Below are 22,795 nucleotides of genomic sequence, written 5' to 3'. Positions count from 1 at the left end.
GAAACTAAACCCCGAACGACAGTTCCTCATGTGTCTTTTAGGAAATATTAGTTCCCACTTCACACGAGATAGATAGATTAGATAGTTTGACTGTGTGATAGATAGATAATTTGATATTTTGAAAGTGTGATCGATCGATAGATAGTTTGATTGTGTGATAGATAGATCGATAGATCAATAAAGAAAAGAGTGTAAAAAAAAAAAGTAATTCTGTCAACTTGCATTGCTGTCATCACAGCGGTCTGGCTGGCGTAGTGGTTAAGGCAGCCGACTGGAGTTCCAAAGGTTGCGTGTTCGAGACTTGACTAAGTCATTCTTTCTTTTTATTTTATTTTTTACATTTAACCGAAAATTTCATGCAAAGGCTTCAAACACCATTGTAATTGTGTCAGTTCTTGTAAATTAGCCTGCACCATCATTTTATAGCCTACATACTTTTTTAGATGAGATTTTAGATTAGAATGAGACAACGAAATGCAGTAAAAAGTGCGTCTGAAGAGGGATTTGAACCACCGATATAAAATGACGAATAAATCCTGTGGCAGCGGTCGATACCACTAGGCCATTGTGGCGATATGACGGTTTGTAGCCTGCTGCTGATATCACCACAGTAGTAATATTCATTTATTAAAATATGAACATATAACAATAACTGGGGCTAGTATGACCTACGCATTTAATCGGTCAGCAATTTCTTGCCAAACCATTTCCCTCGCCTTGTTAATTGCGGCAGTATTGCACTATTTTACATCTTATTTTTCCGTCTTCATAAAAATCAATAATTCGGAATGCTGCGCAAATGTAGTACCCCTGCAGAGTGGAGTATCTTCATTTCGACAGATCGACTCTTCAGGGCTTTTTATGTCTGCGTGCACGCGCCCATATCGAAGATTTGTAAGCCTGTCTTCTGTGAACACTGATGACACAAGGCTGATCCTCCTTCGAGGAATCACCTGAGGCTTGAATTCCAATCTTGAGTTGCCTGAGCGCCGCATTTATTTATGTTATCAAATTATCTATCTATTATAACTAATATTTCCTAGGGAGGAACTGTCGTTCTGGGTTTAGTTTCCACCTGTGAGGCTTTTTTGATGCGCGTCTTACCATAGCCTGTGTTTTAGCCTGCTCGCGACCAGGCTAATTATATCTGACTCAGAAGGAGCTCAACCAAGCAGCGAATTATTTGAGCCACATTGATGGAACCGAACGCAAGCTAACATTATCGCCGATTAGAACTTTATCGAGGCTTAGAAGATAATCCACCTTAGTGGAATGGGCCCCTGGTTAGATGCTAAACTGCATTTCGTTGTCTGGTACTTGTTTATCCAGCTGATTGTTCCTCTATTAATAATTCAACGAGCACAACTGTGGGGAAAAAAACAACTCCGACCATAGCAACGATAGACTTTTAGAGGTTCTTCTAGCCTACCCATTATAAGAACATTCGTGTTCTCCTTCTCCAGGCACTCCACCACCTCAACAGCCTTTTGGAGACATTGCCTGCAACACACACACACGTCCACAATAACAGAATCCGTCATAAAACTCAACATGCACCGACATGATCACCCCACACACAGAACCCATGAAGAGCATTAGTTCAAGCTGACCTGATGATGTCCAACCATCCACAGTTGTCAAGCGAGGAGAACCATTTCATATCGGACATCCAAAACTCTGTTGTGTTGTCTATGAAGAAAAACAAACAAACATGAGAATATATATTACACTATGGATACTGGGTTAGAATATATATGACACTATGGATACTGGGTTACTCTGCAGGCACATATTGAAGAAAGGTCAAACACACACAGAGACAGACCCCAGGTCAGACACACACACACACACACACACACACACACACACACACACGACCCCAGGTCAGACACACACACACACACACAGACCCCAGGTCAAACACACACACAGACAGACCCCAGGTCAGACATACACACACACACACACACACACACACACACACAGACCCCAGGTCAGACACACACACAGACAGACCCCAGGTCACACACACACACACACACACACAGACCCCAGGTCAGACACACACACACACGACCCCAGGTCAGACACACAGACAGACCCCAGGTCAGACAAACACACACACACACACACACACACACACACACACAGACCCCAGGTCAGACACATACATACACACACACACAGACCCCAGGTCAGACACACACACACACACACACACACACAGACACAGACACAGACACAGACACAGACACAGACCCCAGGTCAGACACACAGACAGACCCTGTGAGGTTGTGACCAGGTTTATTGGACAGAGACAGCGTAGATAGAGACAGTGTAGGAAGGTGAGGAGTTGTGTTAGCAGGCCATGGGTCGGATAGAAACGGATAGGAGGATTAGTAATGTTAACATTGTCCTTTTTAAATTGTTTAAATAAAAAGAACATTAACATACAATATAAAAGGTATTTCATTTGCAGCAATGTTTGGAATGTAGCCAAACTGTTCACATCCTAAAGCAGACATGATTGATTGATTGATTGATTCTTCTCATTCATATGTGTCTATGCTTGTGCAGATACCATAACAGGGGTTCATCACAGGTCTAGAGATTTTGTTCAGCCAATTATTTTGTGTGGAAAGGAAAAGTAAATCGGTGACACCATCTTATGTTGATACATCCACTGAAAACAGCAGAAACCTTCCCTCAACTAAACTCACCGATGAGGAAGAACTGTTTGAACTTGTTGTAAGACTGCTGGATGTCCAGGACCGTCGGCAGTGTGTCAGAGAGGTCTTCTGTTTTCACTGAGAAAAGGTAGTTATGAGCCACAGCCGTCAACATCCTGGAACAGAAACACTGTGTTAGGATATGAAGACTAGGACAACATCACTGTGTTAGGATATTGTTACGGCTGTGGTGTTTGCGTTGTTGTTGTTTCTTGTGTTGTTTCTCCCAGGTGATTGTCCTTCCTCCTGCCTGCGGCCATGGTGACGGCCTGATTGAGCACAGGTATGCTAAATCCTCAATCAAGGGTGGAGGGAGGATAAAAGCCTGGGAGAGACACTGTGACGGTGCCAGTGGGCCAGACAACAACTTTATAGTTGTTTTGTGTTGGTTTTGTTATCATGCAGCTGTAGTTTTGTATCCTAGTTTTGTACTTTGTGTTTATTAGTCTTAAGGTTCATAGTCGTTTGTCTTATTTGTATCTTGATTAGTTAGATTAGATTGCCACTAGGCCTGTTAATTTACTTTATTACTATTAATACTGTAGATTAATTCGCTCTTCTTTTTACAGAGTAGATTTTAGTTCAAGAGTTTCACGGAAACCTGTTTTTGTTGTTTCTACAATAAATCTTGTTTATTTTACATTGCCCTTCTCCTCTGATTCTTGTCCCCCCGGTTTATTTAATTGTTACCCCCCCTATTCCCTAGACCATCTAGGGGGTCGTAACAATATGAAGACTAGAGGACAACATCACTGTGTTAGGATATGAAGACTAGAGGACAACGTCACTGTGTTAGGATATGAAGACTAGAGGACAACATCACTATGTTAGGATATGAAGACTAGAGGACAACATCACTGTGTTAGGATATGAAGACTAGAGGACAACATCACTGTGTTAGGATATGAAGACTAGCAGTGGACAACATCACTGATTGATTGATTGATTGAAAACTTTATTAGAAGATTTGCAGAAGTAGGTACATGAAAGTACATATTACATACAAGGTCAACTAACAGGATAAAAACCCAAGAAAGCCACTGGCTTATTTCAATTGGGGTCCTTGATTATTTCAATTGGGGTCCTAACTGTGTTAGGATATGAAGACTAGCAGAGGACAACATCAACTGTATGCCTATATTCTCAAACGGTCAAACACATTCAAATATAGTGGCCAAACTTCAGATGGTGTGATTTTACAAAGACCAACATCTAAGTGATCTGGTGGCTTACTTCTCCATGTAGGCCTGGGGGAGGTTGTCCTCCTGCAACAAGGGCAGGGAGGCTGTTTTGAACAGCGCACACCCGCTGTGGTGAGACCAACACCAGATCTGAAAGGACGAGACAGGCCCACAAACGCACATGATACTTTGATGATCATCAATATAACAATGTACTGTTCAGTACAATGCAATGATGGTACCGACAATAATAATACAACAAATTACCTTTTTTTATGAGGCATGCATGTGATATCATTGTAATACATAGTTCTTTAGTACCCTTGGCCAGGGGTATATTATATATTTGTACACACGCATACAGGAAACAGAGCTGATTGGCTGACACAAGAGTAAAAAGCACCTACTGGTAATCCCTTCCCCTGGAACGTAGTTAAATCCTCATCAGAGATATGTTTTGGGACAATGAAAAACTGGGGCAACCTGCAGGGAACAGGCATGCAGACATGGTGTTATCTAGCACACTGGAAATATTCACTATTTATTTTTGGGGTATTTACGACTGCCGACTGCTTTTAAATATTAGGGTTAGGGAAACAAAAACCTAACAAAAACCTAAAAACATAATGGGCCGGTTTCAGAGACAAGGCTTAAGCCTAGTCCTGGACTAAATCACACTTTCAATGTAAAATCTCCATTGAAGATGTTTTTTAGTCTAGGATTAGGCTTAAGCCTTGTCTGTGAAACCGGCCCAATAAGTTAAAAACAAAAAACAACCTAAAAACATAATAAGTTAAAAACACAAAATAAATCACAATAATGAACACAGGTTCAACAGTCAAAGGCCTTTTTTAATAAAAAGGTTTTTGAATAAAGAGGTCTTAAGAGCTGGCATTTTAGTTTTGTTTCCAGTCTCATCCACACATCCGACCCGTCATAGGATTATATAGGTTCACATTTTTTAACAAAACATAACACAAATAACACATTACACTTATCAGCACACTCTGTCTGAAAAGGAGTCTCTCGCAAAACAAAACAAATACAAATAAAATAGCAATAACATTAGGGCAGTACATGATTAACGCAGTATAGCATGATTCATATATCAAAGCATCAATTATGTTTATTTATCATATGTTACTCTTTTTCCTCTACTCTACATACTTTGTGAATTATATTGCTTTCATATTTCATATCAACTGATGTCCTAAAATAGACCTACTTTTGAGAGAGCTCAAAGTTGGCGTTCTCTGTGACACATCTGCAGGTTCCTTTGGTTCTCTTCATGTCTTGCGCCCAGTCCTCCTTGGAGTCAAACATGACGGTCCTCTGTTTCCTCTGCAGCTCTGCAAAACACACACAGGCTTTTTCTTTACAGGATCCTGTCCCTGCCAACGGGAAGTAGTCATTTATAATAAGGTCTCTTAAAGGTGCAATATGTAGCTTTTCCCCCTTGAAATTGTTACTATATAACCATGCTAAATCATCATTTTCCTTAGTAAACATCCTTTTTCACATGACAGCCTTGTCTGAGTTTTGCTTAGATTTGTTTGAAACTTCAGGTTAAGCGAATACGAGTGTACTCTGCTTGCTGGCTCATTTCCGCAAACATCCCCAAACGAAATAACGACTGCATTTCAAACAGGTTCTTTGCGAGTTCCAAGGTCTTGTAAACTAAGATAGTCGCTAGATAAAAACATGAAAATTATTTCACAGATTCATTGTTTCAGTTAGAAGTTGAGTAAGGGTAGGGAGAGGAGACACTATTCAGAATTGTCATTGCAATTCCTATTGCAGTCAAAAGAGGGCGTCTGTAATCCTATAGTCTAGTGCCTTTAATGCCATCAAAATGCATTCTGTGTATCTTCACAGTTGGCAGTCTAAAATAACAAATGCACACTGACTGTTTAAGTAACCCCCCCAAAAAAGTCTGTATTTTTGTATTCATCTTTTTTATATGTCAATAGATATTAAGATGAATAAATATGCTGGAAGCCAGTTCTTCCCACTTGAAACAAAACCACCTCATACAATCTCTCATTGGCTAGTGCCATCTCTTTACAGTACATTTCTGTCCCTTTCACAATCTCAAGTTACCGTAGCAAACAGGGGGATAACCTTCTGGAAGGTAGCGCCAGACAGCACTGAAAGAGAGGCACAGTTGGGGCCCTTCACGCCACTGAGCTCCCTGTGAAAGCCCTCCAGCCAACTGTTTGGAATAAATTGAGGCTGGCCCACCATGAAGCTAAAACACATTTTGAAGGCGCTTCTTTGGGGCTTCCTTCCAGCCTGTAATTCACCTAGACACTAACTAATGTTATAGTGTTACAACTTTAAGGGTGGTATTCGCTATTTTATTTTATTTTTTTTAAATCCTAGACAACTTTTTCATGGGTTTCCCATAGTTGAACAGAGTCTGCATTAACAAATGACATCTTTGGAAGTGTGCAGCTATCAGATGGCCATAACATAAGACATGACCATACCTAACATAAGATATGACCATACCTAACATAAGACATGACCATACCTAACATAAGATATGACCATACCTAACATAAGACATGACCATACCTAACATAAGACATGACCATACCTAACATAAGACATGACCATACCTAACATAAGACATGACCATACCTAACATAAGACATGACCATACCTAACATAAGATATGACCATACCTAACATAAGACATGACCATACCTAACATAAGATATGACCATACCTAACATAAGACATGACCATACCTAACATAAGATATGACCATACCTAACATAAGATATGACCATACCTAACATAAGATATGACCATACCTAACATAAGATATGACCATACCTAACATAAGACATGACCATACCTAACATAAGACATGACCATACCTAACATAAGATATGACCATACCTAACATAAGATATGACCATACCTAACATAAGACATGACCATACCTAACATAAGACATGACCATACCTAACATAAGACATGACCATACCTAACATAAGATATGACCATACCTAACATAAGACATGACCATACCTAACATAAGACATGACCATACCTAACATAAGATATGACCATACCTAACATAAGATATGACCATACCTAACATAAGACATGACCATACCTAACATAAGACATGAACATACCTAACATAAGACATGAGTCATGACTAGGGATGCACAATATTATCGGCACCGATATTTATCAGCCCGATAATGGGAAATTAATGTTTATCGGTTTTATAACATTTTAGCCGATATAGAGACGATAATATGAAGCCGGAAATATTTCTGCTTCCGGTTTCCGCGCTCATGCTGCTGCGCCTGCGTACAGACGAGAGCGAAACATGAGAGCTTCCCCGGTGTGTCTGACATTCTGCAGAGTTTCTGAGGCAGATAGTGCGTTTGCAATTTGCAACACATGTTCGACAAAAGTTCGGAGAGGAGGGCAAAGGTCGACAAAAGTTCGGAGAGGAGGGCAAAGGTCTACGAGTTACAACACAACGACATCTTGTAGCGGGTAGATAGTAATATCCCTCCCCTGGCCCCTCTGTTTTCCCTTGATAGCTGACAAGCTAACGGGTGAAGTAGCGAGGCCTGCTAGCAGCTAGCCTACAACCCCTAGCCAGCAATGGCTAACGTTGAGGCTAGCGGACCTAGCACAGCCGAGACTAGCCGGAAGACCTGCTCGTGCAGCAAGTCAATGGCTAGCTGGGACACTCACTCTAAGTGCGCAGCGTGTCTGGGATTAACCCGCGCCCAGGCTGCTGTTATCTCTACCGATGAGTGTATCCACTGTGCAGTGTTCCCCAAGAAACTTCTCCGCTGACGGCTAAGTCGCATGGCTAGCCTGTCGGGAGAAGATCCGCTTCTGTGTAAGGCAGCCGAAACGCTCCCATCACAGTCTAACGCGGACATGTCTCCAGGTTTACCGACACCATGCTGGGCGGACTTAGTGCCACATAGCCCTGACATCGGTTTCCCGGTACTGGGTGACAAGGGAATTGACAGCTTTACCGCTGCTCGCTATGAGAGAGACTCGGACAATGATGAGGGAGGGTCGCACAACGCATCTAATTACTCTTAGGTGAGCCTTTTTTGTTTTCATAAAAGGAGGCCAGATCTTGGCTAAAAAAAGCATTGTGCACTGTCTATAACAGATTCTGTTTGTTAGAGGAAATAATAAATGAACATTTGAAGAGTCAGAAGTGTTCTCTTTGTTGTGTTAACAATAGTGATGTAAGTTAGATTTAGTGAGATCACTATGGAATATTAAATCATCAATCTTTGCTCACTACATAGCCTTTCTTACCTTCAGGTGTGCATGAACTACAGGTTATCAACTGTGAAATTATATCTGTTCTCATATCGGTTATCATATCGGTTATCGGCCACGAGAAGCGGGTAAACATCGGTATCGGTAGGAAAAAATGCATATCGTGCATCCCTAGTCATGACCATACCTAACATAAGACATGACCATACCTAACATAAGACATGAGTCATGACCATACCTAACATAAGACATGTCTGAGAGTGGAGTTACAGCCTGTTGCTCTGTGCGGAGTGACATGACAATGCATACTTAGACAGAAAGTTCTACCACAACGCAATCGATTGAATGTTCATGTGACTTCAAAGTAACGGTATTAAAAGTGGGATGAGCTTAGATGGACTGCCAGTATGGTGTGGAGTTTATTTGGGTGCTTTTAGCACAGCTGATCTTGGAGCCCAGTCTACAGGCAGCAGCGTTGTGGCTCATGAGGAACATGGTGAATCAGGTGGAGGTGCTCCATATGAATGACAGCACAGACAGGTTCCACAATAGTACCCATTTAGGTGAATCAATCTATGAAAAAAAAGCACTTAACCCAAAAAAAATTGATACAAAAGGTTTTTCGATGGATTCCGATAGTATTGGGCGTGCTAAATAACATACTAAAAGTCGACCAAAATCGACCCCCCCGAAAGCCGCCATTTCCAAGATGGCGTCCCAGATGGCGGTGGAGATATTAAAATGGCTATATCTCAAATTGAGAATATGGTGCAAAGGATTTCTCAACTGATTCTGGTACCTCTGGGCATGTTCACTAACATACTAAAAATCTAGGAAAATACACCTTCCAGAAAGGCTTTTGGTCAACTTTTAGTATGTTATTTAGCACGCCCAATACTACCAGAATCCATTGAAAAACCTTTTGTATCAATTTTTTTGGGGTTAAACCATTGACTCACTGCTGGTAAGTAGAATACATAAATATGGTTCAAAAAGCCCAAACCAACCCTTGAATGAACACATATTGCTTCATTGCTTGGGGTAACATAACCTGAAGCAAGACTATTGACCACCAGATTCCTTGTTTTGACAGATCGGGTTGGCTTATTGATATTGCCATGTCAACCATCTGGCCTCACATCACAGATTTGTCAGAATCAGTTTCTAGAGTGTCCTACAATAATATATTTCACTTATCATAAAATAACATTCAATTAGGAATGTATCCTTCATCACAGAGTTGACTTCAATCTCACTCAATTGCACACCTGGAGATGCTGTCTCTTCACAGTAGGAAAAGGCAAAGACACACTTCAGAGACTTGGGCTCTAAACAGTGGTGGACAATTCCTTGGACGATCTGTCAGGAGACCATGAAAGTACAAATAAATCAATTACTGAATCATAAAAAAAAGGACAAAAAGAGGAAATGCAAGAAGTGCAGCTACTTTTACCTTTTTAGCATCTTCCTCTTTCGAGAAAGTTAGAGAGAACTGAAAGACCCGTAGATCTTTGCAGTGAATGATGATTTTCGGGTACTTGTTCTTTACAAGGCCACCTGTTATTAGCTTCTTTTTTTCCTCATAACCTACAGAAGACATCACAAATGATCATGAATTAGAACTCAACTTCCAAAGGCACCAACTGTTATAATGCAACATAATGCAAGACTATGCAAGACTATGCAACATAATGCAAGACTTGTGCTATAGAGGCTAAATGAAATGATGAAAGCGGCAAGTAACAAGTGTGCGCATCAAAGTTCTAGGCATTAAGGTCTTTGCACACTGACACGTTTTTTACGTCCGTTAAAAAAAATGTTTTAACTAATGTTGTCTCAATTACGCTTGCACACATAATCCGAAATATTCGTTCGTCCTAATTTTTTCCAGAACAGGTTTGATTTTCTGAACTGCAGGACAGCTGGATTAACGCTTATGGAAGTACATGTCAAGTATTACCTTGGTGGTTAGTCGAGTTAAAGAAAAACAACATACAGGTGATAATTCACACAATATAATACTACGAAAGCGTACAGCACTAAACAATAACATTCATTTGGGCAGCATCGCACTCAAATTCAGGCAGAAGGGCTGGGTCCGGGCAGGTGCACACACTGTCACAGACTGCCAATGCATCATATAGTTATATAATTCAGCATGGTTATAGCTGTTTCTTTTTCTGTTCTCAAGAAGTGACACAGGCACAAAATCATCATGAAATACATTTCATAAAAAATAATCAGAAAACCGTATTTTCCGGACAATAAGTCACACTTTTTTTCATAGTTTCGTTGGTCCTGCGACTTAGTCAGGTGCGACTTATATATAAAAATATATATAATTTCATACTGACTGACATGAACCAAGGAGTAAACATTACCGTCTACAGCCGCGAGAGGGTGCTCTGGGCTTGCGACAACTATATGCTGCTACTGTACCACTGAAGAAATGAACTGAAACATTAACGGGAGCTTGGTGAACTTGCTTACCGGTAACTTGCTTGTTGGACTCGCTGGCTTGTTATGTTAATTTAGTCTATTCAGCCTCCCAGGTATGTTCTTTATGCTATTGTGTAGCTGAATAACTGTTAAAATGTTACGTTAACATACCGGACACCTATTCAGCCTGTTGTTCTGTGTGCTATTGTGTAGTTCAATAACTTGCCTTTCCAGATTAAATGTCTGTTCTTGGTCTTGGATTTTGTGAAATACATTTCTAAATAGCGACTTATAGTCCAGTGCAACTTGTATATGTTTTTTTCCTCTTCATTACGCATTTTTTGACTAATGCGATTTATACTGCAGAGCGACTTATAGTCCGGAAAATACGGTAGTTATTTTTATAATTATAGTCGGCTATGGTTAATTTCCAAAACGTTAAAGCTATTTTCTTCACAACCGGGGACAGTTGAAAGGGGTTCTTCCCCCTGAAGTAGTCTACCATTTGGTTTTAGTAATATTGCTCTCATTTGTTTGTACCTTTTGCTAAATCAAGCATTTAGAATGTAGATTGCATATCGCGAAATTTCACAACGTCAATATAATACAAAAACGCATCAGATTCTATTAAAACGCATCGGAGGTCAGTGTGCAAGATCTCGTGTGGGTAACTTTTTTCCCCGGATGACGGATTTAAAAATGCGCATACGAAAAAAACACATCAGTATGCAAAGACCTTTAGGCAGGTAACATCCATATGCTGTATAAATAATTGAAGTATGTGCGCATTGCGTGCGACCCTACCATTCAGCACAAGTCTTGTGCTATGAATAAATGCACAAATAATGTATTGCATCATATAGAAATTGCATTCCAGCGACCACTTATATTTGTGAAACTAGGAAGTATCCTAATTGTGTTGCGACTGTGCTTCCGGTGTTTCGACATGAATGTATTGTAGTAGTATAGTATAGGGGTCCATTATTTGAAATTGGCGACTCAACGATGTCATTTTGAATCCCGGTTAACCGAGAAACCGCGGTTATTTTCATTAACGGTTTCTCGGTTTAAAAAAGTGGAAACCGTCCATCCCTAGTGGCCAGGGATCGAAATTACGTTTCAAATGTGTTGAGGTATCAAAACTGTGATGTCATCAGTTCAATTCAATAAGATGAGAGAGAGAGAGAGAGAGAGAATTAAGGAACAGCTCCTTAATTCTCTCTCTCTCTCTCGCTCTCTACATAGTGATAATTACATTGGAGTCAGATTATCAATATTAAATAGGACTCCCGGTTCGATTCCAGCCGCAGACATATCCTGCATGTCATCCCTTTTCTCTCTCTCACCCATCCTTCCTGTCATAATCTCTACTATATCTGTCATTAAAAAGAAAAGTAACTTTAAAAAAAAAAGAAGAAATATAGCCGAAGGTCCAAATATAATTGCGGAAATAGATTTTAGTTTAAATCTGTCCACAACAGAATGGTTCCATAGCTAGCTGTATTTCTAGTTAGTCTATTTGTAAAAGACAGTGATCAATTCCGAGACATAAGAAACTCCAAGCTAGGTAGCTAATTTTTCACTAGGAATAGTGATAAACTATCTTCCATATGGCGGCTTTAATAAATGAAAATCAGTGTAGGACTATAGTCAACGTGAAGTATTTAATTTACAAGTGATAACATTTTTACAATTCAGCTTTAGAAATTAGTTTTATGTTCAACTACAACTGGTTGCTAAGCGATTGAATGGCCACCATGGCTGCGTTCGTAAATTCACACTGAAGGCGACGGAGCGCACCCGGGGTTCTACATCCTAAAGTGGCCAAGTCATTTGATTGGACAAAAGGCATTCCATGAGTACTGACCAGATTTCCAGAGCGAATTTACGAACGCAGCCCATGAACTCCCTGTAAGTTCCTAAATTCCAATCTCAGTTAAGTTTCCTTTTTAACTCCAATGGGACTGAGTTAAACAATTGTTTAACTTTTTGGAGATGAAAAAAAAAGCGTATTAGGCATCCTTTAAGCTAGAATGTGCACATTTAAGTGATAATATTTTATAAATTATATTGAGTCTGAAACAAACCTCTCTGCACATTATGAAGTTGAGATGGTATGTTTTGCATAAAAGCTGTAGGAGAAGCAGCAGTGAGAAGAACATTGAATAATAAAATTGAATAAAGAAAGTTAAGTATGAAGATATAACAGTATGTTACTTCGCAAGCAGATGAATAATCTAAAACATACCAATGACAATCTCATCACTAAACTTTTGAAACATGCATTGAAGAGTAAAGAGAAGTCAAAGCTGGTTTCAGTCAGCTGTACCTCCATAGATGTTATCCACACAGGAAAGAGGGATGTCATTTTCACCGTAGAGCTTATTCTTGAATAGCTGGGCCTACGTAGAGTATGGGAGGAAATCACACTGACTCAGCCACAGAGGACACCTTCAAACAAACATGGAACGGGAACAATATAGCCTGAACTGAACAAGCCACACAGCTGTACATTTACACCATTTCAGAGCCTTATTCACAGTATGTAGGATGTAGGACTGAGAAAATAGAGTAAATATCACACACTGGTAGTCTTTTCATATGGGAGCAAAACAAAAAAAGAGTACGTATGGTCTCTCTGTTACAGTACACTGAATTTAGTAACACTGGGAGTTCCTGTATGGCACTTATAAGGTCATTATAGCCAGCCACATTAAAGGCAGAGCTCAAAACAAACCAGCTCTACCCATGAGTCAGACTCTTAGTTCCTCAAACGGCCTCTGTAATGATGATGATGACCCAGAGTGAAAGCTTGTTCCTTATACAAGGTCATGGAGCATGGAGCTGGAGTGGCTGGTTAAGTCCCAGCGCTGATGGGGAGGTAATGGAAAAGATAGGGTGCCCCAGAAAATAACGTACTCAAATAAAGTAGACTCCTGGGATACACTTCACTTCTAGAAAACCATCAGGAGGGCAGGCATTAAGGGGCCTGGCCATACAGTACCAGTCACAGGTAAACTAATTGAATGGGGGAAGTGTGTCCAAACTTTTGACTGGTACTGTATATGTGACTGCGACTGGTGAACTTGCAAACCACACGCTCACTCGAAGGGGTCAAAAAGTGAAAGTAAAAATTATGGTGTCAACAATATCTAGTTTTCGTTTTTTTTATTTTTTATAAAACGAACTTGAAGTACCCACTCGATATAATAAACAACAGTTTAACGATCACTAAATACTTATAATTTGTGGACTGGATTCACTGTTCTCGTTTGCCATACTTTCATTTTAGGACCTGTTCAAAAGCAAGGACTGTATGTTCCCTCAGCATGTTGTGACGTTATTAAAATACAGTTTAGACCTTCGTAGCAATGTGCTTTGTTAGCCGCTAGCTGTTAGCAGCGTTTGTAGCTGTGGTTGCATTTAGAGTCACTTTTTAGAGTAGATTTTTCTCCAATTTCAATGTATGACATAATTTGAAAGCTTACAATCTGTACATGTAAAAAAACAGAAAAATTACTTCCGCTACTGGTTGCACTTTTCACCAACAGCTGTCACATATTTTGGCACAATGATACGCATTCCAGACCAGGGGTTCAACATTTCCTGTCATGGATGTGACGGTTTATGTCAATGTTTGAAAAGTCAAATGCCAAAATAAAGGGTGCATCTCCCTTGCAATACTCTAAATGACTTCCTCTCCTTCTCTCACCAGCCCTGACCCAACAGAACTGGCCGCGTTGTAGCAGTCCCCTGACAGGCCTCACAGGGCCATACCATGAGGTGTAGATTCAGCTGGATGTCTGAACCCCCAAATCAATGGAAAAACACGTGAAATTTAGGAACAGACAGGATCTATACAAGAATTGTCATGACGTAGACTCATGTGGTCACATCACACCTGTCATTCAGTGACGACACATCAAGGAAGGAAGAAAGGAAAGCACGATGAGGCTGTACACTGCAGGTGACTGGGGGTGTCTCTCAAGCTACCGCTAACTAAACGCAGGGCAGGCTGTTGTATGGTGTCTCTCAAGCTACCGCTAACTAAACGCAGGGCAAACTGTTGTATGGTGTCTCTCAAGCTACCGCTAACTACACGCAGGGCAGGCTGTTGTATGGTGACCGTGTCCTTTTCCCTTATCCTCACCGTCTCTTCTGACGGAGCCTCGTCACTGACGAAGGACACGCGGAAGTTGGTGCAGAGGAGCGTGCCAAACACGCCTCGCTGGGACAGGTCGTCACGGGTGACCTTGAGCACGGTGCTGGCGCTGCAGAACACCACCTCCCCTGGAAAACACACACACACACACATATATAAACTCCTCAAAAAAAGTTTGGAAACGTTATTTCAGTCGATTCTTCCTCCCCTTTAATAATACCAATTGGTATTGTATGTTATATCGTTGGAAAGCCTGATTAGTCACCTTTACAACAAGGTACAACTTGTAAGGATCATAGATTCATGGAATGAGTAACACAGCTAAACGTGTGGGTAGCGGCCCAATTTTTTTTGCCAAAATCCCCTGCAATATTCTTCTGTTGGTATTCACTCTCGTTTTGAGCTTCAAGTGCTGGCAGGTGTATGTCAGTCACAGGTGTGTGACTGGCACCTGAATGGCACCTAATTGACAGGAATGATATTCTGGGGCCAGTGGCGATCCCATATCTCCAGAATCTGGGAACTAACTCCATCCTCCAGGATGACAACACTCGCCCCCACAGAGCCAGGATCATCACAGAGCACCTCCAGTATTTGGGAGTGGAGAGGGTGGAATGGCCTGCCGTGAGTCCAGACCTCAACCCAATTGAACACTTGTGGGATCAGCTTGGGTGTGCTGTACGTGCCAGAGTGACCAACGCAACCATGTTGGCTGACTTGCGGCAAATCCTAGTTGAGGAATGGGATGCTGTCCCACAGCAGTGTGTGACCAGGCTGGTGACCAGCATGAGGAGGAGGTGCCAAGCTGTTGTGACTGCGTATGGATCTTCCACACACTACTGAGGTCCCTGACAATGTAAAATTAATTTAAGTGTAAAAATGGCCAATATGTGTTGTTTTTTCCTTATTACTGTGGGAGAGTGCAATCATCCAATCCACCAAGCAACTCAAAACGAGAGTGAATACCAACAGAAGAATATCGAGGATTTTGGCAAATATTTTTGGGCCGCTACCCACACGTTTAGCTGTGTTGCTCATTCCACGAATGCATGATCCTTACAAGTTGTACCTTGTTGTAAAGGTGACGAATCAGGCTTTTCAACAATATAAAAATACAATACCAATTGGTATTATTAAAGGGGAGGAATTATCAACAAAAAAAGCGTTTCAGAACTTTTTTTGAGGGGTTTATATATTAACCTTACTATGACACACAAACTAAAAACACACTTATGGAAGCATTCAACATCCAACACCACCTTGGTGCCTACATTATTATTATTATTATTATTATTATTATGTCTACATTATTTATTTTCCCGAAACAACATACATTTCTTCAAATATAATTCAAATAATAAAACATAGAACTAAGGATTAGTCATGTGCAAATACCTGGTAATAAGTCAGGATGTTTCTCTTCTCTTAAGGATTCCTTTTCTGACTTGATTTCCTGTTTATAAAACAAGGGCAAGATTAGCCTGCACCCGGAGGTTGGTACTCAAAGATGAGAATGAGAAAAAGTTAATTAAACTAGAGTTTTTCACCAAGGAGTGTGTCGATAATGTAAGGGTCAATGACGGATAAGGTTTTCAGAAGTGCAATTAAAAATAAAAATAAAACATAATTAGTTTTAAAAGTACTTTCATGTTCATATTATTGTTACCTATACAATTATGTCGTTTGATGCAATAAAATAATTACTATACTGTATTTTAAAACAAGATTGGCAAATTTAGGCTCCAAAAAAGTCATTCGGTGCAAGCATAAACATTTAAGAAATAATGTACCTTCTGTGCATTATTATTATTAATAAAACTAGGGATGCACCGAAATGAAAATTCTTGGTCGAAGCTGATCTTAAGGAAACACTTGGCCGAATACCGAATGCGTACCAGCAGTTTTTCGTTTATTTTGCCAATTTTTATACTATTTTATAAATTAAAGAAAGCTTTTTATTCATGTTTGTATGCGTATTCGTGTAAAATTATAATTATCAAAATTATGTGTTTGAAATTGTACATACTTTATGTTACGGAATATTTCCTCATTTCATGAAAGATATACAAATTGTGACAGCGGCTGGTGAAAGGAGGAACAAGTCACCAATCAAAATAATCAGACTTTCATCCTTAAATAAATAAAACTGGTTAAATATGTATATTTAGTTTGTCTTTAATGTATACCACTGCACATATATTAAACGTCATCATAGTGCTAAACGTCATCAGTGTCATCATAGTGTCCAAACGTCATCATAGTCTCATCATAGAGTCTAAACATCATCATAGTGTCATTAGAGTGTCTAAACGTCATCATAGTGTCATCATAGTGTCTAAAGATCATCATAGTGTCTAAACGTCATCATAGTGTCATCATAGTGTCCAAACGTCATCATAGTCTCATCATAGAGTCTAAACATCATCATATTGTCATTAGAGTGTCTAAACGTCATCATAGTGTCTAAACATCATCATAGTCACTAGTGTGTAACTAGTCACTAGTGTCTAAACATAATCAGTGTAATCATAGTGTCTAAACGTCATCATAGTGTCATCATAGAGTCTAAACATCATCATAGTGTCATCAGTGTCTAAACGTCATCATAGTGTCATCATAGTCTAAACGTCATCAAAGTGTCTAAACGTCATCATAGTGTCTAAACGTCATCATAGTGTCATCATAGTGTCTAAACATCATCATAGTGTCTAAACATAATCAGTGTCATCATAGTGTCTAAACGTCATCATAGTGTCATCATAGTGTCTAAAGAGCATCATAGTGTCTAAACGTCATCATAGTGTCATCATAGTGTCCAAACGTCATCATAGTCTCATCATAGTGTCTAAACATCATCATAGTGTCATTAGAGTGTCTAAACGTCATCAGTGTCTAAACGTCATCATAGTGTCATCATAGTGTCTACACGTCATCATAGTGTCTAAACATCATCATAGTGTCCAAACGTCATCATAGTCTCATCATAGAGTCTAAACATCATCATAGTGTCTACTCTAAACGCCATCAAAGTGTCTAAACGTCAACATAGTGTCATCATAGTGTCTAAACATCATCATAGTGTCTAAACATAATCAGTGTCATCATAGTGTCTAAACGCCATCATAGTGTCATCATAGTGTCTACACGTCATCATAGTGTCTAAACATCATCATAGTGTCCAAACGTCATCATAGTCTCATCATAGAGTCTAAACATCATCATAGTGTCATTAGAGTGTCTAAACGTCATCATAGTGTCATCATAGTGTCTAAACGTCATCATAGTGTCATCATAGTGTCTAAACGTCATCATAGTGTCATCATAGTGTCTAAACATCATCATAGTGTCTAAAGATCATCATAGTGTCTAAACATCATCATAGTCTCATCATAGAGTCTAAACATCATCATAGTGTCATTAGTGTCTAAACGTCATCATAGTGTCTAAACATCATCATAGTGTCATCATAGTGTCTACCAGGGTTTCCGTTAGAAAAAATTGGTGCCGGTCAAAGTGTCCGGAAAGATTTAAATGTGTCGGACAAACAGGAGAAATTCCGGTCATCATATTCAAATATAATATAGGTGTTTGTCGCGGTGATTAGCTGTTGTGTAGCCTATATATGCCATTTAATGTCTATTTCTCATCCGATACGATTAGATGCAAACTATATAATAATATAGGCTTTCATGATTCGCATGCGCTACTGTCCAGGGCTGCACGCGCGCCACACTGGGCCTAGTCACCTTTGCTACTTTGAATTACGACTGTAGGCTAAGATGTTTATTTCAATTGCATTAATGGGATTTGAGGATGTAATTGGTCATTTTAAGTATGCCTAGTTTAGCTTTTGATGGCATAATAAGTGGAAGAGGTTTAAATATGTCGGACTTCAACAGATTTTATCGGACAAAGACCGGTAATTACCGGTTAACGGAAACCCAGGTGTCTACACGTCATCATAGTGTCATCATATAGTGTCTAAACGTCATCATAGTGTCATCATAGTGTCTAAACATCATCATAGTGTCTAAACGTCATCATAGTGTCCAAACGTCATCATAGTCTCATCATAGAGTCTAAACATCATCATAGTGTCATTAGAGTGTCTAAACGTCATCATAGTGTCATCATAGTGTCTAAACGTCATCTTAGAGTCTAAACGTCATCATAGTGTCTAAACTTCATCATAGTGTCTAAACGTCATCATAGTGTCATCATAGAGTCTAAACATCATCATAGTGTCATCAGTGTCTAAACGTCATCATAGTGTCATCATAGAGTCTAAACGTCATCAAAGTGTCTAAACGTCATCATAGTGTCTAAACGTCATCATAGTGTCTAAACGTCATCATAGCGTCTAAACATAATCAGTGTCATCATAGTGTCTAAACGTCATCATAGTGTCTACACGTTATCATAGTGTCATCATAGTGTCTAAACGTCATCATAGTGTCATCATAGTGTCTAAAGATCATCATAGTGTCTAAACGTCATCATAGTGTCATCATAGTGTCTAAACATCATCATAGTGCAGGGTTCGACATTAACGGTTGCCCGATTGCCCGGGGCAAGTAAAAAACAAATGTGGGCAAGTAAACCCGTCTTTGACTTGCCCGGTCGGGCAAGTACCAATTCAGCGCGACATCTACATCTCATCTCATCTCATCCAAGTCACATGATGCCCGAGCTAACATCTTCCTGTCGGCTAAACATTGCTGCCGTTGAAATAAAACGTCTTAAAAAGGTCTTAAGATGGAAGTAGAAACATAAGAAGTAATAAAATAAAATAACATAGAAGTTATTTCTATGTTGCGATAACTTCTCAACAGGATTTTACAGGGTTCGTTGAAACTATCGTAATTCTTGAACTATGTGCAATCGAAAGCATTCCAACAGTTTCTGAAAGCAGAGAAGTTGCACTCTTTAACCAAAAAAACAAATGCATTGACCTCAACGCGCTGGAGAGTGATTTGAAGAGACGCGATATTTAATACTTTAGTGAGTTTCTGTACATACAGTATATCTCAAAAGTGAGTACACCCTTTAGATTTTTGCAAATATTCTGTCATATCCTTTCAGGGGATAACACTATCTTAATGAAACTTTGATATAACTTAAAGTAGTCAGTGTGCTGCTTGAATAACAGTATAGATTTATTGTCCATTGAAAATGACTCAGTACACAGCTGTTAATGTCTAAACAGCTGGCAACAAAAGTGAGTACACCCCATAGTGAACATGTCTAAATTGTGCCCAAAGTGTCAATATTTTGTGTGACCACCATTGTTATCTAGCACTGCTTTAACCCTCCTGGGCATGGAATTCACCAGAGCTGCACAGGTTGCTTCTGGAATCTTCTTCCACTCCTCAATGACGACATCACGGAGCCCACGGATGTTGGACACCTTGCACTCCTCCAACTTCCTCTTGAGGATGCCCCGCATGTGCTCAATTGGGTTTAGAACTGGAGACATACTTGGCCAGTCCATCACCTTAACCTTCAGCTTCTTCAGCAAGGCCGTTGTCATCTTGGAGGTGTGTTTAGGGTCATTATCATGTTGGAAAACTGCCCTACGGCCCAGTTTCCGAAGAGAGGGGATCATGCTCTGCTGCAGGATGTCACAGTATATATTGTGTCCCTCAATGAAATGCAGCTCCCCAATGCAGTGCTCCCCAGACCATGATGCTGCCACCACCATGCTTGACTGTAGGCAAAACACATTTGTCTTGGTACTCCTCACCAGGGTGCCGCCACACACGCCGGATACCATCTGACCCAAACAGGTTTATTTTGGTCTCATCAGACCACAGGACATGGTTCCAGTAACTCATGTTCTTGGATTCATTGTCTTCAGCAAACTGTTTGCGGGCTTTCTTATGCATCGGTTTCAGAAGAGGCTTCTGTCTGGGGCGATGGCCATACAAACCGATTTGATGCAGTGTGCGGCGTATGGTCTGGGCACTGACAGGCTGACATCCCACTTCTGCAACCTCTGCAACAATGCTGGAAGCACTCGCACGTCTATTTTTGGAAACCAACCTCTGGATATGACGCTGAGCACGTGGGCTCAACTTCTTTGGTCGACCCTGGCGAGGCCTGTTCCGAGTGGAACCTGTCCTGGAAAACCGCTGTATGATCTTAGCCACTGTGCTGCAACTCATTTTCAGGGTGTTGGCAATCTTCTTATAGCCAAGGCCATCTTTGTGAAGCGCTCAGAGAGTTCCTTGCCATGAGGTGCCATGTTGTCCAGCATTCAGAGAGAATTGTGCCCAAAACACAACATTTAACAGCCCTGCTTATCATTTACACCTGAATCCTTGTAACACTAACGAGTCACATGACACCAGGGCGGGAAAACAACATCATTGGGCACAATTAGGACATGTTCACTATGGGGTGTACTCACTTTTGTTGCCAGCTGATTAGACATTAACAGCTGTGTACTGAGTAATTTTCAAAGGACAATAAATCTATACTGTTATTCAAGCAGCACACTGACTACTTTAAGTTATATCAAAGTTTCAGTAGGATAATGTTATCCCCTGAAAGGATATAACAGAATATTTGCAAAAATCTAAAGGGTGTACTCACTTTTGAGATATACTGTATATGTTTGTGACCATCTAAGGGTAACCAATCCACCTAAACGTTTCATCGAGGACGACGATGTAAGTGACGAAGGACTGATTTCTTCTTCTGAACCAGACACGAACACGTCCCGAAACAAAAGTATTTACAAAAGTCTCCCTTACCAGTAGCCTATGGCAAACGAGAACAGTGAATCCAACCCACAAATGATAAGTATTTAGTGATCGTTAAACTGTTGTTTATTATATCGAGTGGGTACTTTACAACTTCAAGTTTCGTGTTATGAAAAAAACGAGTCAGCGAGTGGTTTGCTCTAGGCTGCGTTCGTAAATTCGCTCTGGAAATCTGATCAGCAGTCATGGAATGCCTCTTTTCCAATCAAATTACTTGGTCCCTTTATGATGTTGAGCCCAGTGTGCCCTCCGGCGCTCTCAGAGTGAATTTACGAACGCAGCCCTAGACTGGCTGCTGTACCCCTTTACCTCGCGTCTACCCTGCAGCTACGCTGCTTCTATAACATCAGGATCAGACACAGGGCGAGACTTTAAAAATAAACGTTTTTAATGGCTTCTGTGTGCTTTAGACTTGCGTAGAATAGATTTTATTTTTATTTAAAAAGTCTGACCGGAAAATGTATTATTGTTGCTAGACGCTTGTGGTTGAGAGACAACATATAAAACAAAACTTGCACACTTATTGCTCGTTGTTTAAGCTGCGCCCAAAACCTAGATATTTTGCCACGTGAAACGATAAGACGAGGCCACGATACGATAATCGCCGTAGGAGGCGATCCGACTGTAGGCATGTGTTAGAATTAGAATAGAAGTTAGAATTTCTTCAAACTTGCAGTGGTAGCAACGGTGTGTGTGTTTTAGTAAATATAGCGTGTGTGTGTACCTGTACGTGTGTGTGTGGCCCACTTGTGAGGTGTGTGTGTACCTGTGAGAGGTGTGTGTGTGTGTGTGTGTGTGCCATATCTCAGTATGTAGGCTATGCAGTGTAAGTGAGTGTAAGTAAGTGTGTGAGTTGATTCTGTTATTTATGCTATTATATAGGGATGTCCCGATCCCATTTTTTCACTACCGATACCGATACCTGGGCTTCAGGTATCTGCGATACCGATATCAATCCGATATTTGTATTTATTGTTTTACTCCTGAATAATAACAAATACTTCCCCAGTATATAGTTCACAACAACAGTTGGCTATTAAAGACTGCCAGCCTTTACAAAAACAGTACTCTGCAGTACTCAGTGACCAACTGGTTTAAAGTTAAAACTATTTAAACTGCAGCATTCAGCATTGCAAAAAAAAAAGAGTTACTGTCTGATTTCTAGTTTTAGTGCCTTCATGTTCTTATTCTATTTATCTTCTCTTACAAATGGCAAATCAATTATAGCACCCTTTTTAAAAG

The 22,795-nt window shown here is 40.2% G+C and overlaps 1 protein-coding gene across 1 annotated transcript in view; it reads right to left on the bottom strand.

Annotated features, from left to right (window-relative positions):
* The window catches only part of mtmr12 (myotubularin related protein 12), a 78,852-nt gene that overhangs the window by 43,235 nt on the left and 12,822 nt on the right, over positions 1–22,795 (bottom strand). Inside the window, exons 2-12 of the mRNA XM_080532371.1 lie at positions 16,185–16,242; positions 14,778–14,917; positions 12,957–13,029; positions 9,642–9,775; positions 9,457–9,547; positions 5,136–5,259; positions 4,318–4,393; positions 3,963–4,060; positions 2,721–2,845; positions 1,611–1,689; positions 1,430–1,500 (exon numbers count right to left, since the gene is read on the bottom strand). Of these exons, the coding sequence (XP_080388497.1) occupies positions 1,430–1,500; positions 1,611–1,689; positions 2,721–2,845; positions 3,963–4,060; positions 4,318–4,393; positions 5,136–5,259; positions 9,457–9,547; positions 9,642–9,775; positions 12,957–13,029; positions 14,778–14,917; positions 16,185–16,242 (1,069 nt within the window). The remainder of the gene's footprint in view (positions 1–1,429; positions 1,501–1,610; positions 1,690–2,720; positions 2,846–3,962; positions 4,061–4,317; positions 4,394–5,135; positions 5,260–9,456; positions 9,548–9,641; positions 9,776–12,956; positions 13,030–14,777; positions 14,918–16,184; positions 16,243–22,795) is intronic.

The sequence above is a fragment of the Nansenia antarctica genome (genome assembly GCF_963989245.1).
Source record: "Nansenia antarctica genome assembly, chromosome: 5".
NCBI lineage: Eukaryota > Metazoa > Chordata > Actinopteri > Argentiniformes > Microstomatidae > Nansenia > Nansenia antarctica.
The sequence above is the reverse complement of the archived record's forward strand: the minus strand, read 5'-3'. Positions and strand labels throughout refer to the sequence as shown.